Source organism: Dendrobates tinctorius, unplaced genomic scaffold (genome assembly GCF_039654945.1).
Source record: "Dendrobates tinctorius isolate UK_male_01 unplaced genomic scaffold, ASM3965494v1 ptg000155l, whole genome shotgun sequence".
NCBI classification, from domain to species: Eukaryota; Metazoa; Chordata; class Amphibia; order Anura; family Dendrobatidae; genus Dendrobates; species Dendrobates tinctorius.
Genome location: NW_027361822.1, coordinates 10,529,271 through 10,541,772, shown reverse-complemented (window position 1 = coordinate 10,541,772; position 12,502 = coordinate 10,529,271). Strand labels below are relative to the sequence as shown.

The 12,502-nt window shown below is 45.0% G+C and overlaps 2 protein-coding genes across 5 annotated transcripts in view; both read right to left on the bottom strand.

Annotated features, from left to right (window-relative positions):
• The window catches only part of LOC141051117 (gastrula zinc finger protein XlCGF66.1-like), a 111,476-nt gene that overhangs the window by 81,695 nt on the left and 17,279 nt on the right, over nucleotides 1-12,502 (bottom strand). The gene's annotated exons all lie outside the window — the stretch shown is intronic.
• LOC141051076 (uncharacterized) overlaps nucleotides 7,507-12,502 on the bottom strand; it is a 188,466-nt gene continuing 183,470 nt past the window's right edge. For 3 of the 4 annotated variants that reach the window (XM_073547932.1, XM_073547931.1, XM_073547933.1), the window contains 4 exons: nucleotides 11,828-11,975; nucleotides 11,518-11,697; nucleotides 11,311-11,434; nucleotides 7,507-8,884 (listed from right to left, as the gene is read on the bottom strand). In XM_073547932.1, coding sequence (XP_073404033.1) covers nucleotides 7,623-8,884; nucleotides 11,311-11,434; nucleotides 11,518-11,697; nucleotides 11,828-11,905 — 1,644 coding nt within the window. In that variant the 5' untranslated portion in view covers nucleotides 11,906-11,975 and the 3' untranslated portion in view covers nucleotides 7,507-7,622. Of the gene's footprint in view, nucleotides 8,885-11,310; nucleotides 11,435-11,517; nucleotides 11,698-11,827; nucleotides 11,976-12,502 lie in introns of those variants that run through there. The other variant, XM_073547934.1, reaches the window with a different exon arrangement.

Sequence of the window (12,502 nt, the reverse complement as noted above, 5' to 3'; positions counted from 1 at the left end):
GAGGCCATATGACAGATGGAGACGGTCCTCTCGACCTGTGGGGCAAGGTGTAGAGTGCCCGGTCTCAAGACCCTGGTGTTATGTTGTGTGTTCAACCCCACAAGTTTGAACAGAGGGGGGAGGTATGTGGTGTAGTAACCACTGTGTCCGCTAGGGGGCGCTGTGTGAATGTCCCAGGAGAAAGGATGAATGGCAGAATACTGAATGGCCATTATGTATCTCAAAGTGGGTGGCTTTGAGATGGAGACTTATGTGTTGATCAGCAGTGATACTGCTGAGGTGCTGCTTTAATGTGTCAGGGAGAAGTCTCCAGGTAACTAGGGAGATGGGCGGGCCAGTTACCTACAAACCCACCAAGGGGAGTGTTTAAGAGTGTCATAATAAAGTATATGTGTATGAATGCTTGAAGGACCTGTGATGAGGTCAGTCATGTGACCCAGTGGGCGTGGTTATGGACCATATAATGTGGCCAGGGTAGGTCACATGAAGAGAGAGCGCATGGATCTGATTGAGCCATGTGGAAGGTCCCGGCAGGCCTATGTGGAGGAAGGTGTGCTACCTTTCTGGAGACCACGTGCTGAGGCTGCTGACCCGGTGAGGCCTGTGGATATTGTATGTATGTGAGGATGGATAAGCCTCCTGTGTTTTGCTGAGGCTCCAGGACTGAGCCTGAAATAATGGACACTTATGCTTGCTTTCACCTGAGCTAAAGGCTATTTCTTGTGTTATGTGCTGCTTTATGGGTTATGAAGCAATAAACCCTGTGAACTTTTAAAAGGAACGTGCCTCCTGGTTGTCTCCCGTTGCACCTAAGCGAGTTGAATCCCTACAATAGCCAGACTCTGTAATTATCTTACTGAGGGGATTCAAGCCTATGCAGAACAGCAATGGGGACAGTGTATCACCTTGGTATATGCCGCATGCTCACTTGTGCTAGTTGTCTTGTGTTGACTTCCAATGTTGATCTCCATAGAGTTTCTGAGGAAGTTTCTTAATTTCCTGTTGACATTGTAGAGAGCCAAGCATTCACAGATCCATGTATGTGGCATTGAGTCATAGGATTTCCTGTAGTCAATCCAGACTATGCTGAGATTGGTCTGTCTGGATCTTGAGTCTTGAGCGACTGCTCTATTTACTAGGAGCTGGTGCTTAGAGCCTCTGGTGTCGGTCCCGATGCCTTTCTGAGCTGTATTCATGTACTGGTTCATATGGTTCTGTAGTTTGGTGGCTATGATGCATGATAGGAGTTTCCATGTTGTTGTAAGGCAGGTTATTGGGCGGTAGTTGGATGGAACTGTTCCTTTATGTGGATCCTTCAAGATCAGCACTGTTCTACCTTGTGTTTGCCAAGCTGGATGGTGGCCTTCTTCTAGCGGTTGGTTCATTTGCTTTGCCATGCCATCATACACTGTTAGTTTTTTAAGCCAGTATGTGTGGATCATGTCTGGGCCAGGTGCTGTCCAGCTCTTCATGTTCTTGACCCGATGTTGGATGTCTGCTTCTGTAATGGTGACTGGTTCTTGCTCTGGGTGGTTGCTGTTTCATTCTTAGATCTTTCAGCCACATTGCACTAGTGTTGGGTGTTTTTTCCTTCTCCCATATGTCCCTCCAGTGTTGTTCAGTTTCTGCTATTGGTGGAGTTGCTGCCTTTTGTGCTGTTGTTCTGTAGTTGGGAGTACACTTTGGATGGTTCTTTGGAGAACAGGGCATTTATCTTCTTGGCTTCTCTAGTGTATCTCCCTAGTCTTGCAGCGAGTGCTGTGAGCCTTTGCTTAGCAGACTCTAGGGCTTCAGCTGGGGTCATGTCTTTGTACTTGTCCAGTACTTGTACTTTGTTCTTTACACCTTTCTGTATTTGTTAGTTGGCTGACTTACCTTCATGTCACCTTGATTTTTGTCTCCAGCCTTCTTTTCCAAGGGGGGCACATACTTCTGTTGTTCTTGCTGGTTGTATAGCCAAGCATTTCCATGATTGCTGAGGCAGTAGCATAACCAGTTTATTAGTTTGTTATAGTGGCAGTAGTTATTGATGCAAGTACTCTATTGGCCTTTTCTAGCATACTGCCTGGTGGTGTTGCTTTGCTGGGCCTTGGCAGTCGCTCTCTAGTACTGATGGTATTTAGTTTAAAATATAAAATCTTCTGTTTCAAACCAGCTGCAGTGCTCCCTAGTTGCAGGATTGGGCAAGGATCATCAGGGGGTGTGCAGTTGATCAATCTCAAGTTGTGATAATAGCTTTCTCTTTATGATATTGAAACGTTGGGTGACTAGTTGTTTCTCAGTCAGTGGACATGCAAGTCTTGTATCCATCCAGAGTTTCCTCATATGTTTCATATATCTTCATTTGTTCTGCTGTTATAGTAGCATTTCATCAGATCCAGGTTCTCTTGCCTTGTCCATGAATGGTCTGTTCCAATAGACCATTTATCATCAGATTGTCCTGGTTCCTCGACAACTGACGTGGACCTTGTTAATCCGGGTGACGTCCGAGCCGCCATGACTCTCTTTGTTCGTGACACTCTATAGTGTTAGTAGTCTTGCCCAAGGGCCACTACTGGCATATTATGTATGAACCCCACAAACTCCCACATTGGCGGTTATGCACTTTTACCAGCTACCTAAGGTAGTATTATAGTGTCAGGAGCCTTAGAATATAATTTAGGAGCCTTAGTATATAATTTATTTTCAATTTATTTTTCCATGTCATAGGCTGTGCACTTAACCACTATCTTCTAAACAAAGGACCCTTGACATTCAAAAATGAAAGTTAGTGTTAGGGCTGACGGAACGCACCAAATTATAAATAATAGTAGGTGCGTTCGCAGCCCGGGGTCCACCGTGCAGAGGTGGTACACTGCTTCTAGGTAATGGCGGAAGAATAGAGCGGCGTGAAAACAGTCACACGTGGGTTACGTCACCCAGTGTGAACAGGAGCGAACTCTGTTGACTCTCAGAGCCGCACAGCCGCTGAACGCAAATACCGGAGCCTGTTTAGCTCACAGAACCCGGCCAAAAAGCGCACAGAAAGCGGCCACAGAACTCTACCCCAAGGACACGGGGTTAGAGTTCCTCTAGGCCCTCTGAGCACACGGCGTCACTGTCACAAACGCCTCTATAGACACTGGCAACGGAGTGTGGAGCAGGTGCACAGTGGCATGCCGAGTCACTGATGGGGACTGATGCCTGACTCCGACTCTGCCCTACCTACACCTAAGCCTGGCCGCTAGCAGGCTAGGCTGCACAACACATGCATACCAAGGGTAGGGGTTTCATAATGAGTCAGTCTCCAGAGACATTCATACGTGCATACATCACTCACTCCTCATGGTCTGAAAATACAGAGTATCCTAGCGCATGGCCGAGCGGCCAATGCGAACCTTTCATAGCCGCAAGCGTCCGGGACCTTCCTGGCTTCTCGGATGGGCCAATCCGCACAGGAGCAGGACCTGAGCACGTGACCTTCGATCTCCAATGGGAGATCACTCCGCGGGCATGCTCAGTGGCCCGACATGAGGACTTAGTCCCTGGAAAATCTCGCTTCTGAGAATCCTGCATTGCCATAGCTGTGCCAGAGGTGGCAGCAGCAAGCAAACCCACGGAGTTGGTCTGGGCAGAGTGCCGGGACCGACAAGTTTGCCGAGCAACCTCCTCTGCGGCTGGGGAGGAATGGGAGACCGCCGGGAGCAGGGCTCGGGATTCCCGCTGTGCAGCAACAGGAACCCGACGCTTAACATTACCCCACTCCTAGGCCTCGCTCCGCTCGAATTCTGCAATGAGAAGTGGAGCGTGGATGTTCTCCACCGGCTCCCAGGACCGAGCCTCTGGACCATGACCCTTCCAATCCACCAAATAAAACTTTTTGCCCCGCATCATCTTGCATCCCACAATGGCATTGACCTCAAACTCGTCAGACGACAGGTCTGATGTCACGGCAGATGGCTCAGAAAACCGGGACATGTGAACCGGCTTAAGGAGGGACACATGAAACGTGTCAGAAATAGCCAAGTGTGGTGGAACGGCCAGGCGGTATACCACAGGATTGATCTGCTCAAGGACCTTCAAAGGGCCAATATAGCACGGTGCGAACTTAGCGGATTCAGCCTGCAGCCTGATGTTTCGGGCAAAAAGCCACACTAAGTCGCCAGGGGCGAAGGTCAGAGCAGGACGTCTGTGTGCGTCAGCGGAGACCCTCATTCTCTCCTTGGAGGCCCAGATAGCATCCTGCGTGCGATCCCAAATGTCACGCGCCTCCACCACCCAGTCTGCCACCCTAGAGTTGGTGGATGACACGGGCATGGGCACGGGGACGAGCCGATGCTGGCCGTAATTTAAGAGGAATGAAGTCTGACCAGTGGAGTCGGCCACAGCATTGTTCAAAGCGAACTCCGGCCACGGCAGCAAGGATGCCCAGTCATCCTGCCTGGCCGAGACAAAATGTCGCAGATATGTCACCAGGGTCTGGTTGGCTCTCTCAACCAACCCGTTCGTCTCAGGATGATAGGCCAAGGAGAGATTTAGCTCAATGCTGAGCAGAGAACAGAGCTCTCTCCAGAACCGAGATGCAAACTGAGGACCCCGGTCGCTGACAATCTTATCCGGCATGCCGTGCAGGCAAAAGACATGTTTAATAAACAACGCTGCCAGGCCCCGTGCAGAAGGCAGCCGCGAGAGTGGCACCAGATGCACCATCTTGGAGAAATGATCGGTGACCACCCATATGACGGTGCTGCCACTGGACTTGGGCAGACCCACCACAAACTCCATACCGACCATCTCCCAGGGCCTGTCCGCTACCGGCAGGGGATAGAGTAACCCAGCGGGCCGCTGCTGAGAGGACCGATTCTGGGCGCAAGAGACGCACGCCTGAATATAGTCCCCGATGTCACGGGCCATCCGCGGCCACCAGTACGTACTTGCCAGGAGATCAGGTCCGTTTGGTCCCAAAATGTCCCCCCACCCTGGACGAATGAGCCCAAGAGAGGACCGACGGTCGCAGATGGGCAGGGACAAAAGTCTTGCCTGGAGATACTGACTCGAGAGCAACCGGAGTCACGGTCCTCAAGCTCTCTGATGGGACTATCAGCCGAGGCTCCTCCTCCGATGACACCACGGAGCGAGAAAGAGCGTCGGCCCGGACGTTCTTCTCCCTGGAGAGAAAATTCAGGGTGAAATGGAATCGGGAGAAGAACAAGGACCATCTGGCCTGGCAAGAATTCAGTAGCTGGGCTGTCTGTAGATAGACCAAATTTTTGCGGTTGGTGAACACCTGGAAAGGGTGGCGAGCCCCCTCCAGGAGGTGTCTCCACTCTGAGAAGACCAGCTTCATTGCTAGCAACTCCCTGTCCCCGATGGAATAATTCCTCTCCGCTGGTGTGAAGGTCTTAGAGAAGAAGCATGGGTGCTTCCGACCTTGCGAGTCCTTCTGGAACAGGACCGCTCCAGCGCCAACAGAAGAGGCATCCACCTCCAGAATAAAGGGCTTATCTACATCGGGGCGATGTAGAATGGGAGCGCTAGTGAAGTGGGATTTAATAGAAGCGAAGGCCTTGGAGACAGTTTCTGACCACAGTTTGGAGTTCGCAGCCCAGGATCCACAATGCAGAGGTGGTACACTGCTGCTAGGTAATGGCGGAAGAATAGAGCGGCGTGAAAACAGTCACACATGGGTTACGTCACCCAGTGTGAACAGGAGCGAACTCTGTTGACTCTCAGAGCCGCACAGCCGCTGAACGCAAATACCGGAGCCTGTTTAGCTCACAGAGCCCGGCCAAAAAGCGCACAGAAAGCGGCCACAGAACTCTACCCCAAGGACACAGGGTTAGAGTTCCTCTAGGCCCTCTGAGCGCACGGCGTCGCTGCCGTGAACGCCGCTATAGACGCTGGCTACGGAGTGTGGAGCACGTGCACAGTGGCGTGCCGAGTCACTGATGGGGACTAATGCTTGACTCCGACTCTGCCCTACCTACACCTAAGCCTGGGAGCCAGCAGGCTAGGCTGCACAACACATGCGTACCAAGGGTAGGGGTTTCATAATGAGTCAGTCACCAGAGACATTCATACGTGCATACATCACTCACTCCTCATGGTCTGAAAATACAGAGTATCCCAGCGCATGGCCGAGTGGCCATGCGAACCTTTTATAGCTGCGAGCGTCCGGGACCTTCCTGTCTTCTCGGATGGGCCAATCCGAACAGGAGCAAGACCTGAGCACGTGACCTTCGATCTCCAATGGGAGATCACTCCACGGGCATGCTCAGTGGCCCGACATGACATAGTCCCAGGAGAATCTCACTGCTGAGCAGTATGCATTGCCATAGCTGTGCCAGAGGTGGCAACAGCAAGCAAACCCATGGAGGTGGTCTGGGAAGAGTGTTGGGACCGACGAGTTTGCCGAGCAACCTCCGCTGGGGAGGAATGGGAGACCGCCGGGAGCAGGGCTCGGGATTCCAGCTGTGCAGCAACAGGAACCCGACGCCTAACAGTTAAGGGGGTTTTACACATAGCAATATCGCTATAACGTCAACGATTTTGTGAGGTTATAGCGATATCGCTATGTGTGATACTTACCTCCGACCGGCTACCCCGCTGGTTATCGCTGATCGCGCGAGAATGTCCGGCTCCATTTCTCGTCATCAGCTTCCTGTTGTGACGACGAGCGACGCGTGGAGGCGGGCGGGAGGACGTCAGAATCGCTGTGTGTGAAAGGTGAGTATCGTCCGCTGTATCGCTGCTGCATTGCTGTGAGGTCTGCCTGTGTGACAGCTCACTAGCGATCATTTAGCGATGCACCAGCGATCCTGACCGGGTCGGATCACTGGTGCATCGCTAAATGTAAAAGGGCCTTTAGTCAGTCTCCAGTGCACAAACCTTGGGACATCAAAGCCTCTCAAGAAGTTTCAATGTAGACTTTTTTACATATAAAAAGGGGACTTAACACTGGCATGAGGAGAGAGAGGGAGAGATTGGAGATGTGAGAAAAGAGACAAAACATGCGCTCTCTGGCTCTTGCTTCCTGGACGAACACACACACGGATGGACTTATCTATCTTAATAATGTAATGTATGACTAATGTTTGGATTGATGCCTATGTATTGATAGTTTATGCTGTTTATTATTTAATCTTATAATTTAAGTAAATCAATTTAAGCAAATTCAATTCTCGTGTAGTTCCTTATTAATTACAATCCTTTGAATCTGTTAAAAAAACAGCCCCCTTATAAGCCATTTGCCAATTAAGAAAAATACATACATACATTTTAATTTATTCAAGGACTGAAATGTCATAGACTTTTCCCATAGTCACCATCCCTTGTACTTGAACCTGTGATTGATGGTACTAGGTAGTATATGACTAAGCTCAGCTCCTGAACCTGCTTTATACAAATAGTGCTCACAATATACAAAAAGGTAAATGTCAACAGCATGTTGTATGCAAAACACTTCCCACATTCAGTCATGAATATGGCTTAGACCAAGTGTCAGCGCTTGGAAGTCAATAAAACTAGTTGTCAGATTTAAACATTTTCTTTATTCTGTATATAACAATTACATCTTGTTTGTATTCTCTCATGCACATTTACATTAATTTTAGCATTATTATGGTTTCACATACAGAATATCACTATGGCTTCTCCTCTTTGTGACATCTCTGATGTCTAACAAGATGTGACTTCTGGTTAAAACATTTCCCACATTCCGAGCATATAAATGGCTTAGCCCCTGTGTGACTTCTCTGATGTGTAACAAGATGTGATTTTTGATTAAAACACTTCCCACATTCTAAACATAAAAATGGCTTCTCCCCTGTGTGAATTCTTTGATGTGCAACAAGGTGTAATTTGGCATTATAACTTTTCCCACATTCAGAACATGAATATGGCTTCTCTCCTGTGTGAATTTTCTGATGTCTAATAAGAAGTGCTTTGTGGCTAAAAAATTTCTCACATTCAGTACATAAATATGGCTTCTCGCCTGTGTGAATTCTTTGATGTATAATAAGATCTGTACTGTGGATAAAACATTTTTCACATTCAGAACATGAATATGGCTTCTCACCTGTGTGAATTCTACGATGTGTAACAAGATGTGATTTCTTGTGAAAAGATTTCCCACATTCTGAACAAACAAATGGCTTCTCCCCTGTGTGAAGTCTCTGATGGTTAGTAAGATCTGATTTACGATTATAACATTTCTGACATTCAGAACATGAATATGGTTTCTCTCCTGTGTGATTTCTCCGATGTGCTTCAAGACTTGATTTATGGTTAAAACACTTCCCACATTCTGAACATAAAAATGGCTTCTCCCCTGTGTGAATTCTCTGGTGGGTAGCAAGAGCTGATTTCTTATTATAACATTTCTGACATTCAGAACATGAATACGGTTTCTCCCCTGCGTGAATTTTCTGATGCGCTTCAAGATCTGATTTATGGTTAAAACCTTTCCCACACTCTGAACATGAAAATGGTTTCTGACATGTGTGACGTTTCTCATGTTCAACAAGATGTGAATTCTTTTTAAAACATCTCCCACATTTAGTACATAAAAATGGTTTCTCCCCTGTGTGTGTTTTTTGGTGGTAAACAAAATCTTGTTTCCGAGTGTAACATTTTCCACATTCTGAACATGAATAGGATTTCTTCCCCTTCCGAGATCTTTGATGTTCAACATTCCTTCGGTTATTTTTCTTTTTCTTAACATTCTGTGATGAAGCAGGGGCTAGGAGTTGTCGACCATCATCAGATGATAGCTCATTGCTTGGATAGGCTGAAGATATATTTGGAGTAATGATGTGCTCTGTACATGTCTTTTGTGTGAACCCATGATCATCTAGTTTAAAATTAGAAGATATCACATGTCCCTTTGACTGATTGATAGAGTCACCTGTCAAAAGTAAAATAAAGGTTTTTTCCCACTTTAAAATAATATAATCAATGTGATATGGATATTTTATAACATCACTATATAAAAATGTTCATACAAATTGCAATGCATGCAGCAGAATCCAATTTACTGATTAATTCAGCCAAAGTGCATGTTTTTTGAATAGGGATGAGGGAAGAAGCTGTTATCATACAGCTCTGGCATTACTCAATCTCCCATAAGAACAAAAAAATAACAAGAAAATGAACAGTTTTATATGCTCGATTCTTCTTTTTTTCTAACATGTTCTGTTTATGAAAAGTTGCATTTTCCAGCCTAAATCAACGGATTTGGCAGATATTACTCTAATGTGTATAATATCTTTACAAAATTGGTTGAAAAAGTCTACCTCAGATCAAGGACCAGTGAATAATCATAATAACCCAGCTAACTGCTTTCTCGCAAGTTTCCTTTTCTGATTGCTTCTCTCCTGCTTTGTGGAGTGTAGGAGAATAATACATCTGCATTGGTAGATTTATATCTCACTCTCAGAAATGTGAACATGTTGACCTTATTTTCTACAATATATTTTTATTTTTTGAGTTCAGATTATTGTACCTGACCTAGTCCATTCAAAAATGAGGAAGACATTGATTGCAGATGGGCTGGGGAGTAGAATGAATGTTATTGTTATTTAATTTGTATTGTATTTTACTTCACCTCACTATAGTGGGTGTTCAGTTTGGATAGACAGATTCCTACCTGCCCATTTTTTTGAAGTTTCAAATGATGTAAATGTCACAATGTTTTAAAGTCCAGCGTATGACTGCAGAACTCAATCTGACGAACTTAGTCTCAAAATAAATACTGGTAGTCAGGTAGTGATCATAGTGGAATGCAATTAAGAAGTTTCACAATAATCGTGGTGCCACAACACTACATTACTTTAATTATAGGTGGAATTTGTGACTTCTCTGACATGTTAGGGCAAGTTAGGATAGGATATGGGTTGAACTAGATGGCCTTAAAGTCTCCCTTCAACCTTAATAATAACTATTAGTTGCTATTACTCACCTGAGTGTGTATCTGTAGGAACGTCCCGTTTGAATGTGAATGGACAATTATCCAACAGGGGCAGACATATAATTTGTACAACTGTGTGGCTACACAGAGGCCCAAGAGGTAAGAGGGTTCATTTATATCTCCAAAGTTGGTGGAATTTTTCATTATGATTATTGGACTACAAACGTCCCAAGAGGTATGAGGGTTCATTTATATCTCCAAAGTAGGTGGAATTTTGCATTATGATTATTGGACTGCAAAGGGCCAATATACTGTTCTTGCACTGGGAGGGACCCTTTCCTGACTGTGTCCACCAGTGCAATCCAACAGTGGACTGGGCTAGAAGAATGGCCCTCCAACCAACTTCCTGGCTCAGTTCATGAGTAAAGTCAAAACAATGAATATGTACTCGATTTAAAATTATTTTTATTTCTAAATTACTAAAATATACAACAACCCAGTGTGACAAACACTAAAATAGAATTATATTGCATTGTAGGTTTATAGCAATCTCCAGAACATCATATCATGCATGATATAATAGACCCACGTAACATCTTTAAGCTTTATACAAAATACTTAGAAAGTCCCTACATAAATCTTAGATAGTTTCAAAAATAGAAGAAAAAATGAACGGCACCAGAGGAAAATATTCGACACTCATTCATATGGTTGATCCTGTTTCAGTGAAGTTAGGCGGAAAAAAATCAACTGCTATTTGGTGCTCAGCATAGAAAAAACAGGTGTGTATAATTAATATGAAGAAAAAATGCGGCACTCACCAGTTTAAGAAAAATTCCAGTGTCCTTCATTTCACCATGTGCGGTTTGGACAAAGTGTTAGGACTTGGAGCCGTTGAAGCGATTACATGCGAAACAGCCGTAGTCCTATTCTCACCGCATGCCTCCTTAACCTGTATGTCCAACACTTTGTCCAAATCGCACATGGTGAAATAAAGGAAACTGGAATTTTTCTTAAACTGGTGAGTGCCGCATTTTTTATACATATTGATTATACAAATCCTAGATAGTTCGTGCCTGTCTGTGGAGGTTGACACACTAGAGATTACGATTTTGTTGATGCCAATGTAATTATATTTGAGTGTTTGTCACGCAGGTTTGGTGTATATTTTAATAATTTAGAAATAAAAATAATTTTTAAGAGAATACATGTTTACAAACTAGTACTTACTCCTTAGTCTTTTAGACACATTTCCTTAAAGTCAAAACAAAGTGAACCCCATATGAAACCCTCGAATATAACATAGTGTGTCAGATATTCTGGAGTTGGTTTGGAAATGCGTGTTTGCAAATAAGATAATATTTAAAAAGAAATGACATTCCAGGAACCTTGCTTCACTACAATTGTGTATTTAGTACTATTACCTGGTGATGTGAGGGGTTGGGGAACATCCATCATGATGTCTTTGTATAGATCTTTGTGTCCTTCTAAATACTTCCACTCCTCCATGGACAAATAGACGGTGACATCCTGGCACCTTATAGGAACCTGACACATACAATGATACAGTCAGCCCCCCTATCCTTTCATAGCATTACTATATCATGTCCCATCATTCCCAGCAGTGTCACCTCTCCAGTCAGCAGCTCAATCATCTTGTAGGTGAGTTCTAGGATCTTCTTGTCATTGATGTCCTCATGTATCAGGGGGTTTGGTGGAGGCTCTGTGATTGGGCTCAGGGGTCTTTCCCGTCCCTCAGACACAGGGGCCTGACAGCGCTCACTAGAGGTCTTCTTCACTACTGTGTAATCCTGGTTATGGAGAGACACATGAATAAATCTCACTACAGACATTTCCAGAGTCCTCACCTCTCCAGTTCTGTCCATCTGTTATTCCCATAGATAAGAATGATGTAAATGTGACATCATCAGAATCTCTCACCTCTCCTGTAAGATGGGAGAGGATCTGTAGGGTGAGGTGTAATATCTTCTCTGCCATCTTTTCCTTGCTCATTTCCATCCTTGACAGGTCAATCAGGAAAAAATCTCTAATATAGATCTCCACTGAGAGGTTCCGATATTGTAGGGACCTAAATGGAAGAAGATGAGCCATTGTAAAATTATGAAAAGTCCCATGTAATAATACAATTGCTGGAGATAATAAGGGGAAGCATACAGTGAGTATGGAAAGTATTCAGACCCCTTTACATTTTTCACTCTTTCATTGCAGCCATTTAGCAAATTTAAAAAAGTTAATTTTTTTTCTCATTAATACACACTCTGCACCCCATCTTGACTGAAAAAAACAGAAATGTAGAAATTTTTGCAAATCTATTAAAACAGAAAAACTGAAATAATATCACATGGTCAGAAGTATTCAGACCCTTTGCTCAGTATTGAGTAAGAAGCACCCTCTTGAGCTAGTACAGCCATGAGTCTTCTTGGAATGATGCAAAAAGTTTTTCACACCTGGATTTGGGGATCCTCTGCCATTCTCCCTTGCAGATCCTCAGATCCCAGTTTCATCAGGTTGGATGGTGAACAGCAATTTTCAAGTCTCTTCAGAGATGCTCAATTGGGTTTAGGGCAGGGCTCTGGCTGGGCCAGTCAAGAATGG